Genomic DNA, 26,791 nt, shown 5'->3' with positions numbered 1-26,791 from the left:
CAGGAGCCACTCACCAGGCTACTAGGGACTTCCTTTTAATTACTCCTTGCTGTGGAACTACCTCCCATGTTGTCCCATGTCCGGGAGCACCTTCATTGGCTGAATTCTCTTCTTGAAATAGCTGTTCTAGAACTCCTAGGTCACGACGTGCTCCAAAATGAATTACAACAGGGTTAGTTTTCCCTGGTCGCTGGAGAAGGAAACTTCTATACACATGCTGAAAATAGTTATTCCTATTTCTGTTAATAATTCTTTTTTTAAAAAGATTATTTGTGTGTGTGTGTGTCCGAGAGAGAGATGAGAGCATGAGCAGGGGAGGGGCCGAGAGAGAAGCACACTCCCCACTGAGCAGGGAGTCTGATGCATGGCTCCGTCCCACAACCTTGGGATCATGGCCTGAAGGAAAGGCAGACACTTAACTGACTAAACCGGCCAAGCACCCCTTTCTGTTAATATTCTTCTCCTCATCCGTTCTTTCAAGTTTATTATTTCTTTATTGGCACTTAACTACAGACCACAGCTGCCTGAAGGTGGCTTTGGGGTTTTCTTTGCATAACTCCTGGTTCAAGGGGCCATTAGTATTGTTATTTTTACAAAAAGTAGTACAAAATCATTGGGGAAATCAAATAATACAGAAATCAGGAAATACAGGAAAGCAGAAGTTTCAGAGTGAAATTTTTTCATTTCTTTCATATAGATTTACATATTTTCTGTTCCTTCCCTCTGCGGTGTGTGCTGTGGTAATACCCATGAATACCTACAAGAGTGGGCTCTACCTTGCTATCACGTGTCTTTACGGCATCCATCAAAATAACCATGTGATTTTTCTCTTTAGTGTAGTAAGTCACACTAATGGGTTTCCTAATGTAAAATCATCCTTATATTCCTAGAATAAATCTTACTTGGTCATCTTTTTAATGCATTTTATTGGGTTCACTTTTAGGACTTCTGTACTTAAGTGAGTTCAACCTACTTTTCTTTTTTGTGGTATTTTTTTTAAAGATTTTATTTGAGAGAAAGAGAGCATGAGCACAAGCAAGGAGAATGGCAAGCAAGGGGGCACAGCAGGCAGAGGGAGAGGGAGAAGCAGACTCCCTGCTGATCGAGCAGGGGCTCAATCCCAGGACCCCGGGATCATGATCTGAGCTAAAGGAAGATGCCTAACTGACTGAGCCACCCAGGCACCTCTTTTTGTGGTATTTTTATCATGTTCTCATGTTCCTTGCATCATGGTTGTCATAAGTTCATAGGATAAAACAGAATGATATGAAATTAAAATGATTTTTAAAATTTTAAAAACAATACTGTCTGTTCAATGCTTTTCTCTTTATATGTTTCTTGTGTTCATGGTCAGATCTCTCAAAGGTTCACAGGTTTTATTGGTCATTTCCAGCACCATCATACAAGTTTATTTGCTTATGTATAGGTTTCGGTTGACATAACTCAAGTTCTTAAAGAGATTTTTGAAATTATTTCCAGATTTTTCTTTTAATCCCAACCAAAAAATATGTATGGGTATTTGTGGTAATAAAGCCAACAGCCTTCAAGAAGTCATTTTCCCAAAGAATGAAGCCAGTGGGGGCCACCTGGGTGGCTCAGTCAGTTAAATGTCTGCCTTTTTAGCTCAGGGCATGACCGCAGGATCCTAGAATGGAGTCCCGTGTCAGACTCCCTGCTGGTGGGGAGTCTGCTTCTCTCTCTCCCTCTATCCACTCCCTTGGCATCCACTTTTGCTCTCTCTCTCTCTCTCTCTTGCTCTCAAATAAATAAAAATCTTAAAAAAAATTGGGGCCAATGAATGGCAGAGCCGGGATTTGAACTCAGAACTGTCTTCCAGGTTCACACCTGGTGGAATATAAAGTAAATCTGTCTCATCTTGGGTTCTACTGAAGACCAGAGCTCAAAACAACAAGGACTGGTGTGCTGTGGTATATTGTGTCGTAGTTCCGAGGAGGAAGAGTGAAGGAAGGATCAGAAGCCAACATGAAGTTGTGTGGATGTAAGTCAGGCACCAGAGGCGTTTAGTTCTGTTTGTTTATAGGAACCTCATTTCAACTCACACAGGACAACGAGAGGAACCTCATTTCAACTCACACAGGACACGAATTAATTTAGCTCTGTTTTCCATGAAAGTCAACACATAGCTGCCTGACCCTTATTTCTTGGATTTGAGTAGTGTGAATTATTTTTATTTCCTTAAAGTCCAGAAGTCACTGGGATGGTGGGATCCATGGCTCATGGCCAAACGGCCTTCCTTCCCACCTGGGAACTCCAACTAGGGAAAGGGACTGGAAAGACCAGTTGAAATTATGTTGAAGATTTACCAGCAGCTTCCAACTTACTGATGAATTACCCCATTCTAGAGAAGATTTTATTGTGGTAAGAAAGGCAGGAAAGTCACCATGGGAAAGAAGCTCTTTTAATCTTTCTTAACCAAAATATATGTATTCAAAGAAAGATTAAAAGTGTGAGTGACCATTCAGAGAAGTTGGTTGGTTTGGGGGCTTCAACAGGGATTCATGGTCAAATTACTTTCTTTTCCTTTGTAATTTTGGGGGAGGGCGCTGTGAGACACGAGTGAATAATGGAGCATTGAGTTTGGTGTCAGCCAGACCTGGGTTGTCACTTAGTGCCTTATGACCCTGGACAGGTGTCTTCCTTCCTCTGAACTTTCGTTTTTACACCTGTAAGTTGGAGGTGAGAGTATGCATCTCGTTAAGTATTTTTTTAGTATGAATCGAGCACAGTAATGTATGACAAAGGATTACTATCACCTATGGCATATGGCCAGTGCTCAGTAAATTGTAGTTACTATTACTGGTTTCCTAGAAACTCCATGCTCTTAATTCTATGTTCCTGATGGAGTTTGTGCCTGCTGAAATTCTTAGAAAGATTACAGTTGACAGTGTTGTAGGCAGGACCAATTCCAGGACAGAAATGGAGGGATTAGTAGGGTTGGCTTTCAACATCCTATCCAACTTCTTCCCAGAGTCTGGGCACACACACATCTAGGCCTTGTTCTTATTTTGGGGGGCCTGCTCCCCTGTGGCTCTCCTCTTTTGAGAGAAAACAGTCTGATAAATAACATGGTACAATAATATCAGTTTTATGTCTTAGTTCTCCTGATTATTTGCATTTTCAGGGGACATCAGTATTTATTCTGAAGAAGTGAATCTCTAATGGTGGCATTTCAGGTATTTCAGTCTGTGGGTTGCAGGTATATTTTGAGGACAGAATCTTTGCTTCCTGAATCTCAAATCACTTGTTTATAAGTCACTGCATCTTTTGTGTCCATGGAGCCAAGGCTGATTCAGGCATCTGGGTTTTTAGCATGCTTTAAATTTGACTTTATTCCAAACATTTATTTGTGCCTGTATTATAATATCACTCTTGCAATAATAGGGAATGTGTCATAAAGTGTTAGTATTCTGTAATGTCTCAAACATAGACATCATGGTATATTTTTTATTGTAGTCCCTTGTTTGCTTTTGGAAGTGTATAAAATTGTGTTTTAGAAGGTTATTAAGTTAACAAGATTACTTTAGTAGCTCTAGTTGTCTAAAGCGCACATTTCCAAATGACCAGCTTAACCAAAGGAATTACCTGAATTATTGGCTGCTGAATTGTAAAACCTGCTGTTTTACAACAAATTGGTGGTAATGACACACCGCAGATTTTGTCAGCATATTAGACCTTCTGTGAAGTAGCATTTCCAAAAATCAAAATAGGTTCAAGTAGCTCATAAGAACATCATCACTAGACTCTCTAGTTAGATGTTTTTTCTTTCAAAATAGTTTGCAATCAGGTATTTCATTCTTCCATCAAGATGAAACTTGCCTCACAGCTATGTTTCATGCTTTATTCATCTAAAAACTACCTTTTAAAGTCAGATTTAAAAGAAACCAGTTAAAAATAACTTGGAAAATTGTGGTTTCTCAGAACATGTTTCTGAGAGAACAGTTAAAATAAGTTTATTTTTTTCCTAAATGAACAAAACACTGATGTTTTTATTTTGTCTGTGATTGTAAGTTGTCTTTTTTTAAAATACACATACATATTTTTTAGCCAGTTGTAGTCTCAGCATGTGTGCTGTGTTGTGATCTTTTTCCTCATTTATTTTAACAGTTGCCTGAAAAACTAAATTCTTAACTATATGTCCTTCCAGACTTTGAGCTGTGAATTCAGTCAGTGCAGATATAGTCTCTGTAGAAATATGCAGTTTGCTTGGCTTCTTAAGATAAGTGGGTTGTAGCAAACACATTGTTGCTAACATATTTTTTTTTTCAATCATCAGTTGCCCTTAGAGATCTTTCATGTTGGTTCATGTCAATCTGCTGTATTCTTCTTGTTTTAAGATTTTACTTATTTAGAGAGAGCATGTGCATGAACAAGGGCAGGGGTAGAGGAAGAGGGAGAAATCGTAAGCGGGCTCCACGCCTAGTACAGAGCGCAGCATGGGGCTCAGTCTCACAAGCCCTGAGTTCATGACCTGAGCCAAAACCAGGAGTTGGGTGCTGAACTGACTGGGCCACCCCAGCACCCCTGTTGTTTTTTTTTTTTTTTTTAACTGGCACATGCAGTTCTACGGTTTGGATGGACTACAGGTGACTGCTTAATTTCTCTGTTGATTGACAGCCGTGCTGCTTGGTACCAGTGTTGCAGAACCTTAGACACACATGCTGTAGTTTTTCTGGGGAGATACTAAGAAGGGGAGTTTCAAAGAAAATCCTACATCTCAGGTTGTATTAAATGCTGTCCCATTAACTGCCACACTGAGCTATGCTGGTTCACTAGTGGCATTGTATGAAGAGGCTGCTTCCCCCAAACTTTTGCTAGCATGATACTATTAACATTCATATTTTGGTCACTCTGGTGGGTGGAGAATGGAGCTGAGTGGTGGATTTTCATTTCCATCAGAGAACCGGAGCCCCTCTTGAGTGGCCTGGCAGGAAGAGGGTGCTCTTGTCAACTATCTGGTCAACAAGAGCAGGGGACAGATCCCAGGCCAAACCACTCTACATGGTCTGTCTACAGCCAGCTTGCTCCTAATCCCAGTCAGTGTCACGTAAGAACACCAGCTCCGGGACAAGCAAAAGTGCTTGTAAACACCCCAGCAATTCTTGTCTCTGTGGCTGTTTTCTTGTCACTAGAGGTCCCAGTCTAATAGGCAGCCCAAAATACAGGAAGGAGGAAGTGCTCCCACCTGCCTTCTTGCTGACATGGTGTAGAGACCACTGTGTTTTCAGTGCAGCTGAAAATGCACGGTCTCCTTTGTAGGAGAGGCTGAGGATACATCCTCGCTGAGCTAAGGGGTGTGTGTCCAGGCCCAAGAGGTCATGTGGACGACAGCTGAGAGTCCCACAAGAGCAGCGGTTGACAGTCCTCGAGAACTGGAGTCACAGACTGAGTCCATCCATCAGCGTACTGAAGAACCAGTAGTGTTAGGAGACTGGTTGTGAAGAAATTAGCTGATGCAGTTTCCACCGAGTCCTCATAACATGATCAGTGTTGGATTCTGAGGCAGACACTGTCACCTATCACCTGAAGCCACTTTCTTTAGCAGCACAAGGTTGGAGAAATTGAACATCTCTTTTAATGGCCAAATCCCAGTGATTGGAAAGAACTTACTTCATCCATTATTGACAGAAAATGTTTATGTCTTTATTAGGGGAGAAAAGGTCTTAATTCCTTGCTTCAGAAGTAACCACTTGATGTTAAACTCCCCAGCTCTGTTTTGTACTCGGTTAACTGACTTTGGGGCATTTAACCCTTTAGAACTTAAAGGAAACAAAGATTTGAGAAGTGGTAGCACAATGAGAATCATAACACAGAATTTTCATTCTGGGAGAAAAGGCCCAAGTCAGTGAGCCCAACCTCCGAACTTTAAAGATATGGAAACTGAGGCCCCAAAGATGACCTGCTTTTAAGGACAGATGTTGTGTGAATCCAGGAATGATTTATTGTACCATGAACCATTTCCTGACGCTCTGGTCTCTAATCTGAGCAGGACTCTGGGTGAGTTTCATTGATGGATAGGTTTTGCCCGCTGGCCCCGGTCGGGCGCTGTGGCACTTCAGTTAGATGTATCAGGAGCCTTGATACTGCTGACCGTGAGGTGCAGAGCCTGCCGGGGTGACGTGCTTCATTTTTCCCTGTCTCCATCCTGACTTCACAAAAGCTCGTGAGGGTTGGAACTGGAGAATTACTTACCTATCCTGAACACTCACCTCTGTGGATCTGCCCAGAATTCGGCTGTTTTGTGCCTGTCCGTGCTTGGGGACATGCTGGGACCGTGAGGTCTGTGGGGGTGTGTCCCCGCCTTGGTGTCTGCTTGCCCCTGCTTGCTCACCTGTGTACTTTGCTGAGCAGTCGACATGCTCTTAGATTAGAGGCGGGGGAAAGCAAGCGCTTACATTAGGAAGGGTCTGTTGTCTGCCTTTCCTCTCCTCTCCTGAGGCACATGTAATTTGGGAAAAATAAGATCCTTTGAACACTTTTTGGACACATCCGGGTCTGGTAGCTCTCAGATTCCCAGATCCTAGGCTTGTGTCAGACTCTGCTCCCAGGTGCCGGGGATCTTGGTAGAAGTCAGTGCTCACTCCGTGGCTCCTGGTAGCCTCTCTGCTGGCCCAGGGCATACTGTCCCCTCTGGCTCTGCTGCTTGGAGCCCACAAGGCTCTCAGCAGGAGGCAGCCTTGGAAGAGAATGGAGGGTTCTGCCAAGTGATTCCTACTTCATTTTCTGAAACACTCAGCATCTGACAATCAGCTGCAAACAGGTAAATTGTCCCCAACCTTTCACTCCACCAAATCGCCTGATGGATTCCTGAAATCTCTTTTGCTTGGAAAACAGATTTTTAAAATGTGGGAATGGGGTCCCTGGGGTAGCTACCTCTTCCTGGATTCATTTTCAGAAGGCAGACCTCCAGCTCAGGTGATGCTTGGACATCAGAGGTGTCTCTTTGAGCAAAACTGTGGCTTTCTGGGAAGGAACTCAGGCAGCAACTTTGTGACCATGTAGAAGGGGACAGCCGGCAGGCAGCGGGCTCCCCGGGTGCGGTCTACGGTAGGCGGGCAGAGACAGCAAGCCCACAGTCCGCTCGGTAGGGGCTGTGGCCTTGTGGTAGTCAGACCTGGTTCAAGGCCTGAGGACATCTACCTCTGACATTCCACGCTTGTGTGACCTTGGATGTTAATCACCATCTCTGGGCCTCAGTTTGTAAAATGTGCCCAGTGCGGTTATTACTACCCACCTCCCCAGAGGGTGTTCTGTTCAGATGATAAGCAAAGTATAGGAACACAATAGGGCCTCAGTGAATGATAGTGATTATTATTAATAATTATACTAATAAATAATGTGGGCTGAGGCTCATTTCACAGGCCTGCTTACCTAGGTCAGCACTCAGCCCGTGCCTGAGGCTAGGGGTCCAGCCTTCCTCAAAATCCCTGCTTCATCTCCCAGTGTCCACGGCCTGTGCTCCTTAAAGAGCTCCCTCCTATGGTTCACGTGGCGGTGTGGTTGGTTTCCAGCGTGGCCTCTGTCTTCTTTCATTTCTTCTTATCCTTCCTTTCTGCCTTTTTATATCACTTTTTATTACTACAAAAATAATACATGTTTGTTAAACACATTTAACAAACTTAAGTCCTTTGGCATTTGATAGCTTATTTTGACACAGAAGCTTCTAAGTACTTTTACATAAATGGGTGACCTTGATTTAGCTTGATAAATTCCCCCCTTACCTCCCAAGCACGTGGTTAGCTAATGTTAATATTTGTGTCTTTTCCTTTTCTCTCAATTCTACCTGCTTTAGTGTGAAAACTAACACCACTTCCTAACAAAAATAATGAGAAGTTCATTTTATTCAGTGCTCCGACAAGTACTTCATTAGGATTCTGGAGTGTCCGGTGAAGTGCTAGAAACAGTTACTTTTAGTGGAAAGCAATTATCTTCTAACTTCGTTTCTTAAAATACCAATGGTTTTCTGGTTCGCCATAGGACTTCATTCTCGTTAAGCTCCAGGAAGGAGAGTGTCTCACCGTAGACTCTCTAAAGGCTGTGACTCCATTCCTGGAGGGGGCCGCCGGCTGTGCGCGGGCCAGAACCTCGCTCAGCAAGTGCGTCTTTGCTGCACAGTACAAAACCCTGACCTCCTCAAAGAGCACTCAGGATGTACCCAGTTGATAATAGTACGTTCTGGGTATTGAGCCATATAGGCAGCAGTCTAGAGATTTTCCCTGCCCCCAGATGACATCCCTGCAGTGCCAAGAAAATGAAAACACTCACATAGAGGGTCAAAGCGTGAAGCTTGCATTTACCTCATGAATTAGTTTAATTGGGACCTTTTTGTTAAGAGCTCCAAGTGGTTCCTGAATGGCTAGAACTGTTTCTGGAGCGGGTTGAGGTGAAGGGGAGGGGGTGATGTGGCAGAGGGGAGACCGGGGAAGGGGGCAGGGCCCACAGATTCCTAACAACAGAGAAGACGTGCCAGCAGGTGAGAGAGACGCAAAGGATCAGACAAACAGAATGGGGAAGAAAACCCCACCTTCCTCCTGATTCTGCTTCACATGCCTCAGTGTACACTTGAAGCCCGTACTGCTTATCTGCTCTCTTACTACAGAGAGGAGCAAGGGGGGGGGGGGGAGGACACTCATGTCGACCGAGTACTGGTATGTTTTCTTTTTAATTGCAACAGGCTTTAACGTTATTGTTTTTCATTAATGCATGATAAGGAGTCGAGGTTCAGAGCTGTCACATTATTCCCACGGTCACATCCCCAGTAAGTGACCCAGCTGGAATCCGGTCCCAGGTGTCTCTGGTTACAGGTGTGCCTGGCGTTTTCCTTATGAGAACAGAGACTGGTTTTATTCATGGCCCTATTCCCTGTGGCTACTGCCATGCAGGGCACAGAGTAGATGCTTATAAATACTCTTAAGAATTAGGTAACCGGTTTGCACCACACTGCCTTGCCTTCTGCTTAAGAAGAGTTTCAGCAAGTTCTGGAGGTGGCTGAGGAAGTAAAAGGGACCAGAAGTCGTTGCCTTCCTGAGAACACCCAGCTCCCTAACAGAACTCTTCCTACCCCTTGGATGTGAAATAAAATGTGTTCTGAAACTTATGCTTTAACAATGATGGTGTCATCAAAAGGCCAGGCAGCACATAAACTTGACAGTTTTTGCAATTTTAAATAACGTTTCTGATTCCCACGAGGCTGGACAGGTGACTATGGAAAGCACTTCCACGTGTAAATTGGTGACTATTGAGATGAGCTGGTACCTTCTGAAATTAGCAGATCGCTTGAGCTTGAAGGAGCTGAGGTCACCATTCGTTACCTGATCTTTGCTCCAAGCTCCCAGGGCAGCTTATAATGCAGAGTGCTGGACTTTCACTCTTGTTTTCAAATTAAAGATTTAATTACAGTCTTCACTGAAGATGAACCAAGTGTGAAAATACCTGATCTACTTGCAATGGGGGCTCGAGGAGGAGTGTGTGGGCTGAAGTCAGTGCTGGGGCATTTAAAGACTTTCAACAGTAGCATTAAGGGCGAAATCAATTATATTGTGACCGAACGCTGCCCTGTGGGTTACTCGGAGTCAGTGAAATTTATATGCTTCTTGTTGATCTTTTTTTTTTTAAGCTGAAAGGTGGGGGTTTTTTTGTTTTTTTTGTTTTGTTTTGTTTTGTTTTTATCTTAGTTGTTATTCTGATAGACTACAGACTTGAATCTCCAAGACTTCCAGGTTTGGAAGATAGACATCTCTGAGATTAGCCGAGACTGGCTTTGCACACTGACCTCTGGCCTCTGCGGATGTGTGTGTCAGGGCTGCTTGTGAGGCATGTTGAGGCCCAGCTTCTCTGTAGGTCTGCTGAATGAAGCCGATTTATTGTGGTGTTCACATCTTCAGTCAGTCGATAATAAAAGCAGTCTTTCCGAAACCTACCTGATGGCACCACATTATCTACTTCTTGAAGGTAGTAGTTTCATAAGGTTCTTTCACTGCAGAGAAAACAAGTACCCATATGCCTTCCTGCCCTCCAGTTTCATTGTTCTGGTATCTTGGTTATTGTCCAGAGTGAAGTTGCGGTGTCCAGGACTGAGTTTAAGAGTAGATATACGGCGCCTGGGTCGCACAGTGGGTGAGGATCTGACTCTGGATTTCGGCTCAGGTCATGGTCTCAGGATCATGCGATTGAGCCCTGCATTGGGCTGGAAGTGCTTAAGATACTCTCTTCTTCTCCCTCTGTTCCCTCCCACCACCCCGCCCCCCAAAAAAAAAGAAAAAAAGAAAAAGTTGATTTATGATGCCTCATTAAATCTCCATCCTTGAGAAATCAGCTATTTCACAGAAATGAATTTCCCAAATGACTGATCATTTCTCCTGCTGTTGCCAAAGTTCCTGCCTCCCACCATCTGACAACAGGGAGGTTTATAAATGGATTCTCTTCTTTCTTGCCTTCAGGATGCTGAACTTTTCTTGAGAGTTCGGGTTCACTGTCACATCTATAATTGGACTCCCAGCTCTCCTGGCTCCCTTCCCCTTCCTGGATGTGGGGCCGGCGGCCATCCCTTTGCCCTTGTCCTGACAGCTGCCTCTGGGCCATTGTTCTCATGCCAGTCATGACTGCTTGGGGTCCAGGAAACAGCTCAGCTGGCTTTAACCAGTGAATTATTCATTCTCTCATTTCTTCATCAACCACTGCTTGTTGAGTACTTACCAGATGTAAGGCTTTGAACTGGTGGCCACCAAAGGGCCCCAAAGACAAATACGAAGTGGATCCTACCCTGTTCCTGTTTTTGTTTTTGTTTTAAACTAGGCTCCATGCCCAGCACAGAGCCGAACATGGGACTCAGACTCACAACCCCGAGGTCAAGACTTGAGCCAATATCAAGAGTCAGATGCTCAACCCACTGAGCCAGCCAGGCGCCCCCTACCCTATTCTATGGGGAGAGTTGTTGGGTCAATTTTGTGGAAGGGGAAGGGAAAAGGAAGGTGGAAGTGACAGAACCACATGAAAGGCCACAACAAAGTAGCCTGGGCATTGTTTCTGCTGAAAGCGACCAGGGAAGTGGCTTTGAGCTGGGTTTGACCTGTGGAGATTGGGGGACAGTGGGATCAGCACGAGTTCATATCAAATGCTCCTGGGTCTGCAGGGTGGGGAGTGGGAGGAGTCTGGAGCATGGTCCATTGCAGGGGACGTGGGGAATCCGCTTGCTCCTCAGTTGCCAGGCCAGCAGGTTTGGACGTTTCCAGATACCACGAGAGGTGTTGCTTGAGGAAAGGTGATGGGCCACTGGAAGCACAGGGGCCATCCTGGGTGAAGTCCAAGAAAGAGGCCTAAGCAGGACAACCAGACGCTAGCAGATCAGCTACAAGGTGATGAGCGTGGGATCCAGTCTGGGGAGTGGAGGGATGGGGTCACCGAAAGGAGAGCTCTGTGGAAGAGCTCCATGGGGCTCACATAAGCAAGGCTTTGCCAGTGCTTAGAGGCAGGAGGAAGGTGATGGGAGAAGTTTCCTAAAGTAATCCCGAGGCTTGGAGCCTGAGCAGGTAAAGTGGGTGGACTCAGGACCCAAGAAAGATGGTGGGTTTACTTTTAAACATTGTGAATTTACACTGCAGGGAGTTAATCAGGTAGAGATGTCCAGCAGATATTGAAAATACAGAAGTAGTTCTCAGAAATTGGGCAAGAGATACAAATTGAAGTAGTCATTTGCAAGAAGGTAATATTTAAATTTTGTGTGGCAAGGGGGAGACAAATCATGCAGTTTGGAGAAAGCCTGCAGGGTAGAGGCTAGAGAAGAGACGGAAGGCAGAGAAAGCTGGGAGAGCCACAGAGGAACGTGGAGGGGGAAGGGCAAGGTCCAGTGTCTAGTGCCCCTGGGGGGAGGCAGGGGAACTGGAGCATCCCTGGGCTGCGGCGATCAGCACCTCATGGGTGACCTGAAGAAAACTTGCCTGGGAATAAGATGGCCAACAGTTTGCCAGGGTAACCCAGCTGGTGCACAGTGAGGGCAGTTCTTCAGTCACCTTTGGTGGTAATACAGTGGAGACAGGACAGACAGACAGACATTAAGAAGTGTGGGGAGAAATTGAGGGAAGGGGTTAATAGGAAAAAGACCCGGGGTCCCTGAGTGGCACAGTCAGTTAAGTGGCTGGCTCTTAGTTTCAGCTCAGGCTGTGACGTCAGGGTCATGAGATTGAGGCCTGTAGCGGACTCCATGTTCAGCCGGGAGTCTGCTTGAGATTCTCTCTCGCTTTCCCTCTGCCCTCTCACTTGTGTGCTCTCTCTCTCTCACTCTCTCAAATAAATAAATCTTAAAAAAAAAAAAAAAAAAAAAAAAAAAAGACCAAATCTCCCTTAGGATGGCTATTATTCAAATAGAAAATAGTGTTAGCAAGGATGCAGAGAAATTGGAACTCCTGTGCATTGCTGGTGGGAATGTCAGACAGTGTAGCTGCTGTAGAATATAGTCTAGCAATTCCTAAAAAAATCTAAATGTAAAATTACTATATAATCCGGCAATCCCACTTTTGGGGTTGTACCCCAACGATATATGAACAGGGAGTTGAACAGATAATTTGAACACCACCGATCACACCAGCATTATTCACCATGCTGGCGACACACACAACCCTCACATCCACGGATGAATAAACGGGTAAACAAAGCGTGGTATCTGTACACCGTGGAATATTATTCAGCCTTCAAAAGGAAGGGAATCCTGCCCCACACTACAACATGGATGAACCTTGAGGACACGATGTGTACTGAAACAAGGTCAACTGCGAAAGGACAAATACTGCATGACCCCACTGATGGGAGCTTTCTGGACTTGTCACATTCACAGAGACAGACAGAAGGATGGTTCCCGGGGCTGAGGGAGGAGGGAAAAGACCGTTCCTCGTGAGCAGGTATGGAGTTTCCGTTTGGGAAGATGAGAAAGCTCCGGAGATGGCAGGTACATAACAACATGTCTAAACTTAGTACCCCTCAGCTGTACACTTAAAAATGGTTAAAATGATATGTTTTGTGTTATGTGTGTTTCACCACAATAAAAAAAAATTCAAAACCAAAAACTAAATCCTGAAAGGGAAACCAGCCTGTTGACCAGAGGAAGGAAGAGTAAAGTAACAACTTATCTCGTGCTTTGGTAACTCCTTGCCAGGGTTGGTTTCCTTCAGTTCCGAGCTGTCCTCAGTGGACCAGCAGCAGCTGTCCCTGGGCAGGAGCGTCTCACCCCACGAGGCTGGAGAGAGTCATTCTGTGGAGCCCCCAAGTACAGGCTGCTGTCAGCTTTGGCTTCAGATGGGATGCATTTGAGGAGAAAAAGGAAAATGCTGTCTGTCTGTCTGTCTGTCTTTCTTTCTTTCTTTCTTTTAAAAGATTTTATTTATTTATTTGACAGACGGAGATTACAAGGAGGTAGAGAGGCAGGCAGGAGGCGGGAGGTGCTGGGAGCCTGATGCCAGGCCCGATCCCAGGACCCTGGAATCATGACCTGAGCCGAAGGCAGAGGCTTTAACCCACTGAGCCACCCAGGCGCCCCAGGAAACCGTTTTCTTGAAGGGAAACTAAAATCCTTGCCACACAGGAACTCTTCTCTCTTGAAACAGTTAAAACATACCACAGACACCTGGAGGGGAGCGGGTGCCACTGTGCTCCCTGAATGCCTTCTGTCATTCACAGATTAACTGGACCCATGGAAAAGGTGGAAGTCCTTTCCTGGGGGCTAAATGAAAAGATGGTACTTTACATAAAAATTTAATATCAGAGATACATATATTGAGGGGCGCCTGGTTGGCTCAGTGGTTAAGCATCTATCCTCAGCTCAGGTCGTGATCCCTGCATCCTGGGACCGAGCCCCGCATCCAGCCCCACATCGGGCTCCCTGCTCGGCAGAAAACTTTCTTCTCCCTCTCCCACTCTTGCTGCTGTGTTCCCTCTCTTGCTCTATCTCTCTGTGTCAAATAAGTAAATAAAGTCTTAGGAAAAAAAAAAGAAATATGTATATTGAATTTCCTTTTTTTCCTTTAGCTTTTGGGGTCCTAGGGTACGTGTAGAAATTGTCTTTTGGAAAAATGTACAGCTTGTGCTATTATTTTGTTACTTCTCTTCACCCTTAGCATGAACTTTTCCAAAATAGTGTGTTCTTGCTCCTGTAACCTGAACTTACCTTGTCCATCCACGATGGCCGTGTTGTATTCAGGTGGTAAAGTAGCTTGTGTGGCTCTGAGTAGGCATGTATCCTCCTGTCCGGAAATGCCTGGAATTTTCTATCCTGATTGATTTCATCTGGTGTATTTTTTTTAGATGCATCCTGGCATTTGCTTCCTTATTCTGTATCAGAGGAAAATATTAATAATTACTGGTCTTAGATTTCCTGTAATGCTAGTGGGAACGAGGATGAAAAGCTGGCATGGGATGATAGCCAGTACTGGGGCTATCAGGCCTGAGGCTATGTATTTGCCTTTGAAGAAGACTGAGTCCCCGGGTAGTAAGGATGAAATAATTTACCGGACACCACCCTCTGCCCTTCTTCTAACACACCATTTGGGGCACAATATTTACTTTTGAATTATAAGCTGCAAATTTTATACGACTTTTATTTGAGAAATGGTTCACAGACTTTCTCTTATATCCATTTCAATAGCAAAGTGTCAGGATATCTCTAAATGAAGAACTTCTTTAAAACCATGTGGCTAGGGGTTCCTGGGTGGTTCAGTGTTTGCCTTAGGCTCAAGTGGTGATCTCAGGTCCTGGATGGAGCCTGGCCTGTGGCAGGCTCCCTGCTCCGGGTGGGGTCTTCTCTCCGTCTGCCCCCTTTCCTCTGCTGGTGCTGTCTCTCATGCGCTCGCTCTCAAATGAATAAGTACAATAATTTTTTTAAAAATAAGAAAAATTTAAAAATAACAAAAGCATGTGGCTGAAACTAGATTATCTAGACTGTTTTGTGAAAGAGTATGTTTTATGGAAGATGATAGGATTCCAAAGTGAAAGGCAGGCCACAGGCTGGTGGATTAGTTAGAAACTGAGCTCCTTCCGGTGCTAGGTTCTGCCTCCTTGGACCTGCCCTCCTGGCAGAGGTGTTGCCTCCAAAACTCGAGTCCTTTTTCTCAGCCTTCACAAGGTGCATCGTATTACCCTTTAAGGCTGAAACATCTGTGACCCTTCCTCCTTCTCAGTGCACAGAAAACCGCAGGGCTCCGTGAAATGCTTCTGTTGCTACAGAGCATCTGAACAGAGCCAGGCCAGTTTTTTTTAGCATGATCGATGCCACACACAGCCTGCGTCCTGGGTTTGATTCCTGCCATTTTCTCAGGTCCCAGGATCGAATGGGAAATCAACTCCAGAGATGACTTTCGAGCATCCTGCTTGCTGGGTCGGCTTTAGTTTCTGAGATGCCATCATGGGTGTGTTTCAACTGTGTTTGCAGCTGCAGCCGTGTGTTTCACACACACACACACCCCATACACACGGTCAGGCACTACTCGTGGACCCAAGTAATGTTGGCATTACAGAGTCCCTGGGGAGCAGGGTCCCATGTGCTCCCCAGGAGCCATGCTCTTTGGGCCTGGTCCAGGCTGAGATCCCAGATCCACTGCCTGACCCAGGGTGTGTTTGCTGCGGCTTCTTTCTGCAGAAACATGTGTGCCCTGGCTTTGCTTGGAGTCTGTGCAGGACGCACAGACGGAAGCACCTAAAACCCGTGCACGCTCTAGTCCCCCAGACTGGCAGTAGGCCTGCGACTCTCCTGCTGGTGTGTGGGTGAGCCCTGTCCTTTGGTTATGCAACGTCCTGCGAAGACTGACTGCCGTTCATCTGTTATTAAACACCCGCTGTGTGCCCCGCACGGTGCTAGAGCATGGATGGTAGTTGTCTTCAGTCTGTTTCAGTTTCCCGGATGTTTGTCTTCCAGATTGTAGGCTGACTTCCTATTTCTGCCACGAGGAGGCCTGAGGGCTCCGCTGGCTGAGAGTCCGTTTCTGGACCCTGGGCACAACCTTGGGAAATGTTACTTGTGACTCTGGTGCTGAGCTTGGCGCTATAGAAGGCACAGGCTAACAGGCTTGGCTTTCAACTTGGAATTTAACTGTCAGTCTTCAGATGTGTAAAGAAGGGTGACTAAAGAGGGCACCTGGGTGGCTCAGTCGTGAAGCCTCTGCCTTTGGCTCACGTCATGATCCCCATGTCCTGGGATCAAGCCCCATTTTGGGGATCTGGCTTCTCCCTCTGCCACTAGCTCTCTCTCTCTCTCTTGCTCTATCTCAAATAAATAAAATCTTAAAAAAAAAAAAAAAAGATGAACAAAATACAAGTCCCCTTTCCTTTACATCAGAATTGAACCCCATCTGAGAACACTGAGGGATGTTTGACCTGTGATGTCATTTTTTTCCCCTTTCTCAACCAGTGTTACTACAAGCCTTACTAATTTCTTGGTTCTGTGTAGACAGTGGCGTACATAGACTCACTCACTTTTTCTGAAGTTTTCAGACTCAGTGTGGGGGGGATGTATAATGACTGACAAGTGTGTAGAGTCATCAAGTCTACAGGCTGTTTTGTCATATATCATCTCAATCCTCAGAGCAGCTTTGTGAGACACATAATTATTCTTTATAAATCCTCTGACAATTAAAGAAACCCAGACTGTTTATTGAGGTGCTAGTGTCTGATGTCAGATCCCACAGTCTTTCGGAACATTCTCTTAGAGGCCTCTGAGGGCAGCGGAGAGGAGGCGGGAGGCTGGGAAGTGGTGCTAGGGGCAGAGCCCAGATAGTGCCAAGGTGCTGCTGTGGTCAGGCCCCACGTGCGGATCACCAAACCGTGGCACATTATGTGTTTTGAACATGGGCTTTTCAGCTGCATCGGGCTTTATGGGGCCCCACCAGTGTACATAGAACCTCTATCCTAAGTGCTCTATTCTACTCCCATTTTACAGACAGGGACACTGAGGCATGGAGAAAGTGTGAAAATGACCACGCCTGCCCACCTTCTCCTGGCTGTGCCCTGTTGCCTTTGTCTGCAGATCCACTCGGGCTGCCCCAACAAGCCTCCATTCTCAGTGCTCCGGGCACCCAGTGACTGTGGACTAGAAACTGGGGAGACCCTACTTCTGGAGCATGAATGCCTCTGCCCACTACTTCCCAGAGTTCCCACCTCTTAGACAAACTTAGGCTCAAACATAAGAGAGTCTTCCTGCTTCCGGATACTACTGTCTGAAGGGATGGTTTCCTTGATCGTTGGATGATAACATTATTTTTTGTATAGTTTATAAAGCATGCCCACAGACGTTCTGCTATTTGATTTTGATTTGACACCAGCCATCCTGTTACACACACCCCCCCAGGAGCTTATGTCACAAGGGGCCTATTGTCCAAGTGAGGATTAGGTTGGTTGAGACACCCCGGCCAGGCTCTAGGCCCCGTGAAGTACAAGTGTGTTCCTCATTCCCCTCTCTCAGGAAGGGACGTGTATGTGTAAGCAGACCTTGTACCAAATCCCCCGTGACTTCCTACACCCCCAAAAGCAAGAACTTTCTAACTTTAACACACCGAGACTTAGACTGCTGACCAATGAAATAAGGAAACTAATTACTGTTACTCACTAATTAGCACAGTGGCCTGTGGTTAGCCTCATGTCACAATGGGGAAACCAAGGCACAGGATGCTTCTGTCCATCCCCCAGGTAATACAGGGGATTTCTTCAGAGTCAGCCTAGTGTCTGGTTCACTTTAGTAGAGCAGAGTTGGCCAGTGTGAGGATTCATCTCAGGGGGTTGTTACCTAAGTGAAGTGAAAGCCACAGTATATGTAGGTTTTAAGACCCGAGTATATTTTGGTGAAAACCCAGTGAGGCAGTGTGAACGTTTGGATGGTATATCTCCCCAGAGTGATGCCTCAGGGTGAGAGAAGTCTCTGGGCCCGTGATGAGGAGTGAACCCCTCATGTGCACACTTGCTCCCTTGGGAGAGAGTTCAGGAATGAAGGAGTCAGTTCGGGGTCAGGGAGCCACCAGCAGTATCACCACTGCTGATGGGTAGGGGGCTTTGGGAAGGTGAGCAGGAAGGTCCTTGGGGACACTGAGCACCCATCAGGATGGGCTGTTGTCGGGGCGCTTTGCTTATTCATGGGCTTGCTTTGACGCTCCAATTTTCTGACCCCCCCTCTAAGGAATAAACAAGGAATGGGGAGCCCCAGAGGCTGCCATGCCTTAATTCAGGAGTGTCTGTCTTGCGGGGGTGGTGGTGGGGGCCGAGGAGGGCATCTGGTCCCAGAGGGTTCTACCTGGGTCCCAGGTTGGGGGTGAGGGGTAAGAGGCTGAATGGTGTCCCTTCTCGCTCTTCCTTTTTTTTTTTTTTTTTTTTAAGATTTTATTTATTTGACAGAGAGAGATCACAAGTAGGCAGAGAGGCAAGCAGAGAGAGAGAGAGAGGAGGAAGCAGGCTCCCTGCCTAGCAGAGAGCCCGATGTGGGACTCGATCCCAGGACCCTGAGATCATGACCTGAGCCGAAGGCAGAGGCTTAACCCACTGAGCCACCCAGGCATCCCCCCGCCCGTTTTTTTTTTTTTAAGATTTCATTTACTCCAGAGAGAGAGAGAGAGAGAGAGAGTGAGGGAGAGCATGAGATGGGGGAGGGTCAGAGGGAGAAGCAGACTTCCCACTGAGCAGGAAGCCCAGTGTGGGACTGGATTCCGGGACTCTGGGATCAAGACAGACGCCTGACCGACTGAGCTATCCAGGTTCCTTTTTTGTGTGCTATATTAAAACAATCCAGAAAGGATTCTTCCCTTTCTGTTGGACTTTGTAGGTCAGTAAGGGAGTGGCTTTGGTGTGTTGTCCCTGACTTCCTGAAGCAGTAGGAGAGCAAGCTGCAGCCACAGGCAGGCCAGGCTGTGAGCCCGGGGGAGGCTTCTGCACCGCCCTTCTGCAGGCTGCCGGATCAGCTCCTGCTGATTTTGAGAACCAAAGAGTTGTCCCGGTGTTAACTTTGGGATTTGTGGATCCGTGTCATACACGACGTTTAGAGGGACAGAGGTACTGTTACTAGTGCATAAATACGCTCTTTCTCTTGCGAGGTCACTTAGTTTTTAGCAGTGGCCGTCCCGTAATGGCACAGTAATGGTGCGGTTGTGGGGGGAGAAGGACTGCTGTGGGCCTGCTTCCTGCCTCAGCAACCCCCTGTACAGGGCCTGGGCCACTTCGCAGCACACAGAGCGCACAGCTGGCCTCTCTCAAAATGAGGCCTGGATTTTATCGCTGCCCCGAAGATGTGTTTCCAAGAACATAATCCTAACAGCCCCCTCTTTGTCACATTGCCACTGCCCTTTCAGTACACGTAGGTGGAAAAAAACAACACATTTAATTGTTTCAAAGATTATATATATATATTTTTAGCAAATATATAGTAAAGGGGGGGGATTAATAAAGGGCTATTTTTCTCAGCTTGTGGTTTCTAATTACATCAGTTACAGCTTAGCCCTGCCCTTAACTAGAGTGCAGGCATGAACTGGAAAAGAATGAGCTAATCCGTGATAGATCGGGTTGAATAAAGATCTCCATTCATATCTTTACCTTTTATCCCTTGTTCCAAGTGCCAAGAATTAATGCTGTTTGAAAGTACAGACTGAACCTGCCAAGCTTTGGACGGCTCCGATAATCCTAATTATTTTAGACGTGAGTGAGAAGGGCAGCAGTGCCACTGTGGAAAAGAGTCCCTTTGTGAAACATTACATATCTGCTAAGTGGTGTTGATTGGACGTGATTTTATTTCCAAACACGGCAGTTATCACGGAGCGGAAGAATTTGTTGTTTGAGAAATTTTCATTAGCTTTTCATCAGACTCTGAGGCCTGCAAACTCTTGGAGACCAGAGGCCAGCACTTTTGTTTTCTTCCTGTCCACATGGAGGCGTGGAGCTGCTAACAATTGAGGAGTGCCACTCATATTCTTATTTTTAAATGGTTTCTTAGTGGGCGTTTAACAGCATTTAACAGAGAGAGGAAGAAAATTTTTCTCAAGCATGAATATCCTGTTTTCTCACATCACTGGAGGAGAATTATTCGTTCCAGCCCACTGACTTCCAACAGATCATTCAAGTTAAAAGTCAGGGGTCTTTGCAATGTTGAAAGATTTAGCAGTTAGAGTGGTTTTTGTTTTGTTTTTTCTTGAGGTGGGTTTTTTTTTTTTTTTTTTTTTTTTTTTTTTTTTTGAGGAGGGGAGTGCAGTAAGATAGATAGTATCGCTGGAATCATCTTTAAAAAATTTTTTTCCCAGCACTGATTAGAGTGATTACGTGTAAGATTTTTTTGTTTGTTTTTAAATAATTGTAAAAGAAAGCCCCTTTAGCTTTTTAGACAAACAGGCTACTTGAGAGAAAACAGATACTGGGCTTGCTGGTTTAATCGAGGGTCAGCCTGGAAGAGGTTTACCCACTTTTCATTGAAACACATACAAGAAATCAAATGAGCGAGTTTTTCTGTTTCTTACTTTTTAGTCTCTACTTCGGTGTCCAGAAGTCATTTCTTCCATTTCGGGAATGCTGGGAAATGCTGGGAGCCTGTCTGTGATCTATGGAAGGGTAGCAGAATCCTGAATTGTTTATTGCCTGTGAATGCTGGCTGCTTTCCCCCCTCAGCCCCTACCCCAAGCCCAGCTGCCCCCCATCCCCACCCCCACCCCCCAGCACCCAAGCAAAGCACTAACATCTTCAGTGATGCAAATAGTTGTGTGTTGAGCATCTCTGGGCCAATTATTCTTTCTTTGGGCTAATTCCCCAGAGTGGAATTACCAGGTCAGAGGGTATGAACAGTTTTACGGTTCTTATTACATGTCCCTAGATTGCTGTCCAGAAGGACTGAACCGATTTCTAGTGCTACCAACAGTGTACCTTTCTTACAGTCCCACTGACACAAGGCATTAGCATTTCCACAAAATAATTCTGACTTTTGAATTTTTAATTGGTATAGAATAATTTATAGTGGTCAATGATTACTCTTCCCCCAACAACATTTAATGAAGCTGCATTAAAATGGAGAGGGTTCTTTTGAGGGTGGTAGTAAAATAGGGTTTGGACATTTTTCTCCCAAGAGAATGCTTAGGAAATCTTTACTGTAATTACTATTGGGAGGGGCCACACTAACTAAGTTCAGCAAATACTGTCCCGAACCTTAGCAGTCCCCTTTCCAAAGACTCTGCTAAGCCTCGACAAAAGTAAGAACAACATAGACAACATAGAGAGACAGTGAAAAATACTGGCAATTTTCAAAACAGGTTGCGTTCATTTATTTGCATCTTCTCTGGAGTGCAGTCACGCGTGAAGGCGGCTGCAGCCCTGCCCCTGTCTGTGCAGGTGACACCCTGTTGTGTCTCTGGAGCCAGAGGCTCGGCAATACTTCCCAAGAAAACACCCACAAGGCAACTGAGGGCAAAGGGGGCTATCCCCTGATTTCTTCCTTTGGCAGAATTCCTGCCCTTCCCCTTTTTGGTCACAGATCAGTTAACTGTGAGTGGATGGTGTAGGGCTGGGGGGTAATGGGGAGGGGGACCGAAGGCAGGAGGCAGACTGGGGGCCCAGGACATGTCAGGGGAGCACTCACTGACCCCTTCCTAGCTGCTGCCTGAGTCTGACAAGGGTCAGGTATTTTGCCTCCTTAAACTCAGAGACTAGGACCTTTCCGTGGCAGTCACTAAACGTGGTGCCCAAGCGTGGGGGCCGGTGCAGGGAGAGTGAGACCGCGGGTCAAGCTGGCTGGTGCCACACTGCCCTTCAGCTTCCAGAAGGTCCCCTGTGTCACCCCTTGAGAATAATTCTTCCCTTGAATGGTTGGAGCATTACATACTTCAGTAAGGTTTGTGGCATGCAGGAAGTGGGCAGTAAAGTCTCCCTCCTGTCCCCGTTGCTTGTGACAGAGGACCTTCTGTCACTGGTTTGAGGTGGGATGGGGCAGTGGGCTGATCAGCTCATGGACTCTGCAGTTGGCTCTTAGCTGTCCAGATCTGTGTAGGGGACCAAGATGTCAGAGCAAAGTCTGCTGCTTTGTGTATGTGTGTGTATGGGGGTGTGTATATATATATATATATATAGCATTCTGGGCACACAGCGCCATTCATAAATCATCTTGAATTTGCAGGGAACTTTGCATCCATTGAAAATTTGAATTTAGCCTCTATGAACTGCAGTGAGATGAAGGCTTCAGATGTCGTAGGCTCACAGGGCTTTTGGTTGCCGTATGTATTTATATAAGCATGTGTATGCTTTTTGGTGACTGTAAAGTACATTTAACAGCGTTCTACTTTAAAAGTTTTTTTTAAAACGGAGCTTACACACTTTTACTCTTGCTTTTTATTTAAATGACTAAACAAATACTATCAATATCAAAGATAGTTGCTGGTCAGGAAATTGCCTTAATTGTTTCTCAGATGTACTCACTAAGTTCTCAGATCTGTGCCTTTCCTTATTGGAGGTATTTGAGGTAGTCATATAAAATTCTCCGTCCTTCTGTCTGTCCATCTGTATGTCACATGAGAAGAAAGGGGCTTTCTGAAATAAGTTGGTGTAGTGGTATGGTTCAAGGTCTGCCTCTTAAATCCCAGCTCTGTTCTTTTAGTTCTGTGTGGTTCCACTAGCTGCAGCAAACCTTTTCCAAACCCATAACAAGCGTAAATAGTGTTCTCTTGTAAAAAGGTCTCTTTTCAGCATGGTAATATACCTTATTAAATCCCAAACATAATAAGTATTGATGGCAAACACATCAGGACCCGGTACAGCTTCTACTATGATTTAGTTCTCTACAAATGACTCCAGCACTCAGCTCCCAGTGCATTTTGCTAATTACATCATAGATTTCCCTATTGATGAACACAGACTGAATTAACACAGGAGCACTAATGTACCCTTTCACCATTATTGTTGTACAAGAAGCCGTGGCAGATGCTGGCAGTTAGTTACACAAACATTAGTATTAACGATTGGCCATTTGGAATTGGTGACAAACTACTGCCCGGCAGAATCCTGAGGCTGAAACCAATCAGGAAGTTAATGAGGAGAGAAATTACCACTGCAGCTTCCCCTTAATTACATTCACTCTAGGCAGGAAGGGAGTTCTGGGGGTGGGTCTGAACTCGGCTAAGGTTAAGAAGGTCAGAGACCCTTTTGCTTAAATTTTGTATCTACTGTGGCTTGTAAGGTTGCAGAAATTGCTCAGCGCATTACCATCCTTCATATTTAATGTCAGGTCCTAGTAGAGTTTTACATTCGCGGATTTGCTTTTAAAATCTCTACCTGACTCCTCTTTTAGTGAAGGTATTCCTTTAAGTTTTTATATTTAAAAAAAACCCAAAACTCTTTAGTTTTCAAAAGTTACGTAAATAGCAAGTGTTTGGCCCTGTAAGTCCCAAGAGAAATACCAGGTATATTAATCTGTCACCTTCGCTGGCTACATGTTGGAAAACTTAGGGTTACCTGTCAAACGGTAGAACACATGCCGGAGCCTTGCTTGGGGTAATTTGTCAGACAGATCATTTGACAAGACAAGTTCTATTAGCGTCCTTTACATAAAGGGGAGGGGTTCCGTGAAGGGAGGAAATAGTTTCCGCAGAGGGGGAAGGAGGAAAAGACTGGGTTTTTTTATTTTCCTCTTTATGCACGTAAATTCAGAACTCTGGTACCTAACTTTGCCCTTCAACTCAGATAACTGAATAGATGTTGTGCAGAAATACTGTGTGTGTGTGTGTGTGTGTGTGTGTGTGTGTGTGTGTTTTCCTAAAGAAACACTGGGGTTTTTAATGAGTGCCTAGAACAACACTTTCAACTCAGAATAGAAATGCACAATGCCTCTATCTTTGTTGGAACCTAATTGAATACTGAATGCGGAAAGACTAGCCACTTTTAACACTCTTCTCCCTCCCTGTCTCTCCCCATGTCCCAGTATTCTCGCCGCCCAGCAGTCAAGATTCTGGCTTGGTTTCCCTCTCCAGCAGCTCTCCTATTAGTAACGAGAGCACAAAGGGAGTGCTTGAATGTGAGTCTGCCTCCGAGCCCAGCAGCTTCGCCGTCACTCCCGTCATCGAAGAGGACGAGTAAATGATGCCTGGTGCCTTTGGTGGTTTCCTTCACTTGGAATAGCAGGCTTATTCCATTTAGACACGGGGTTTGTTGTTAATATTTTGCCTTGACTCATGTCGACTTAACTGTTGAGAGCGTGTTTGGTTTATACTCCTTAGAGCTTAGCACAGAGGCTAAAATACATTTGGAATAGTTTAGGATCCTTGATACCATCTGCAAGAACTAAGTGCTTTGTTCATGGAGTTAAATAGTAGTATCCCCCCCCATTTTTCATGATTCTGGTTTACATGTAGTTTTCAAAAAATACAATAATTCACTAAAGTCAGGGAGTACATTTGCATCTAAATGTGTCATAATTAGATATTACTTCTGGTTTTAAAATGAAATCTTAGGTGCCTTAGATGTTTCTATTTTAGTATTTTAATAAAACCGCAAAAATATAAATTTAGCCAAGTGCCTGACCAGTGAGAAGAAGAACACGAACTTAGTGATTGTTCTAGAAATCTATAGGTCAGAGTAATTGGAAATACTGTGTGTTTGTGTTGCTGTTGGAAAAGCCAAGCTATCCTCCATCCTCCCAACTCAAAAACATGATTGAAATACAGTTGGAAAAAGACATTAAAGTCCTAAAGAACCACTGCATTTTCTATAAAGGGTGTAATTTCAAAACAAAACATTTTAAAGTAACCTCAGCAATACAAAATTCCTGGGTTTGTTTCTAGAATAATAGGAGAGTTTATCCTACACATTCTTTCTACTACAGGGGGAAAAAAAATGGATGCAATCTAGACTATTTTGTAACCTTAGGTTGTAATCTGATTTGAAAATAAGTACATCTTTAAAAGTTACTACGGATTTCTGAGTTCATTATTTTGTTAAAAATTGCTTGTGGAGTACTTCCTTATGTAACAGAAGCCATCCTGAAATGAAACTAGTCGGAAAAAAATTCATTGTTCTGTGTAGTTGCAGCTGTACCTGAAATAAAAATGTTATTGATGACTGAATTTCCTTGTGTGTATATTTGGTGAGCGGTATTAAACAGGAAAAAAGAAATTACTTGTATTTTCTTCGCTCTGTGCTTTGAAAACATCTATTTGATTTCACCCCCGTCTGTTGTAATCAATAACCTGACCATCTTGTTTTTTATTAAATGCACTTACTCTTAATTTCATCCACCAGTGGTTTTAGAGAGAATAATGTGGAGTTACCTATATAGGTTTGACATTATAAATCACTTCTTGGGGCTGAATCGTATAGTGGTATCGATTGATCCTGATATATCACAGAAATTTACTGTCACTTCTGTTTTCAATTAAAGATACAATCAGTCAGATAATGACTTAATTGGATTTTACAGAAGATTGAGTTTTATTGCCCAGTGCTTTACGAGTTTAGTTAAGGAAGATCATTTTATCACACTTGTCAGGCCGCTGCTACTGCGGGCCAGTGTGCCCTTCGGGGCGGCTGTAGCTTTTGTGAAGGCGTCGCCAGGAGGCTGCGGGGTGCGCGGCACAGTCGCAGCCTCCCAAGGCCTTCATGGTGGCTTTTCCCAAGTTGAAGATACTTGGTGCCCTTGCTGCCCACAGCCCGGGCCCCCTACATTTTTAAAAATAATCCTGGCTTTGCGGATCCAGGACTCTTCCAGCTCAGCCATTCTAGAGAGAACCCCAACACAAGAATTTTGCAGGATGGTTTTGTTGGAGAAGCTGTACACACCCCTTCCGTGGGGTTGGTGGGAGCTGCCCCTTAAGTGCCCCTGCCTTTCTGAAAAGTCAGGGGAGCCTGAGGAAACATGGCCAGCATGCTGTCAAAGACGTGGCCCAGCCTATTCTAGGCCCCGGCGCCCATCCCACTCTACCCTGGGCCGGGCTCCGGTTTCCAAGTCTCGGGATCAGGTCGGGTGGGCAGCTCGTGTCTTTAGAGAGACTCCTCTGGCCTGCAGTGCCCAGTGCTGAATCGGGTTCTGAACCCTGCACTACCCTGCCCCCAGGAGGGCAGTCCTGGCTGGAAGGTCGGGCCCCAGGTCCACTCCTCCCGGCGTGGTGGTGATTACTGACGGCTAGGGAGGGAGTCAGGCTGGCCCAGCAGGTGCTCCGCGTTAGGAACTTGGCAAATTCTGAACACGAGGTAGAGCAAAGAAGGAAGGCTTGTGGCTCGGTTTTAACCCTATCTGAATACATGTATTTAAATCACTTTTCTAAAGCTTTGCCCCCTTTTGTACGGAGACCTGTAACAGCAAGGCGGCTTCCTCGCGCGATATCCATGGAGTGTGCGGTGTACGAGTGTGCCCAACACGCGTGTGCAAGTCTGGGCATGTCGGGCATCCTCTGTGCGTCTGGCGTTGGCTCAGGACAGACCTGAACCTTTCCAGGAGTTTCTGCTGCTGCATCGCGGGGAAACTGAGGCAGGCTCACCGAGCCTTCCCCTCCCGGGAGCTGGGTAAGCTGCCGCCACGCGACGTGGGGCAGTGGACAAACGAAACGCGTGCTTTTCCCCAAGGCCACCTCGGGCTCCTGCAGGGGCTTCGGGCGAGGCGACCGTCCCCCCCACTATCTGCGACGCCCCACTCCGGTGCCCCCTGCACTCATCCTAATGAGCTGCAGGACTCGGGCACCAGAGAAAGCTGCCTTACAGGCCCGGGGCGACCCTGATGACACCGCTTCCTCGCTGTCACAGCCACTGCCACAGTCATAGCGGGGGCGCGCTCCGAAACCCACGCGCGAAACCGCAG

At 45.6% G+C, this 26,791-nt stretch overlaps 1 protein-coding gene across 2 annotated transcripts in view; it reads left to right on the top strand.

The window, feature by feature from the left end:
- Nucleotides 1–25,123, top strand: part of DMRT1 (doublesex and mab-3 related transcription factor 1) — a 107,182-nt gene extending 82,059 nt beyond the window's left edge. For both annotated transcript variants that reach the window (XM_045065114.1, XM_004766204.3), the window contains exon 5: nt 23,924–25,123. In XM_045065114.1, the coding sequence (XP_044921049.1) occupies nt 23,924–24,078 (155 nt within the window). In that variant the 3' untranslated portion in view covers nt 24,079–25,123. The remainder of the gene's footprint in view (nt 1–23,923) is intronic.
- The last annotated feature ends 1,668 nt before the right edge of the window (nt 25,124–26,791 follow it).

This window comes from Mustela putorius, unplaced genomic scaffold, assembly GCF_011764305.1.
Source record: "Mustela putorius furo isolate JIRA1106 unplaced genomic scaffold, ASM1176430v1.1 tig00003854_pilon_pilon_pilon, whole genome shotgun sequence".
Classification (NCBI taxonomy): domain Eukaryota; kingdom Metazoa; phylum Chordata; class Mammalia; order Carnivora; family Mustelidae; genus Mustela; species Mustela putorius.
This window is presented reverse-complemented; position numbering and strand designations above follow the sequence as displayed.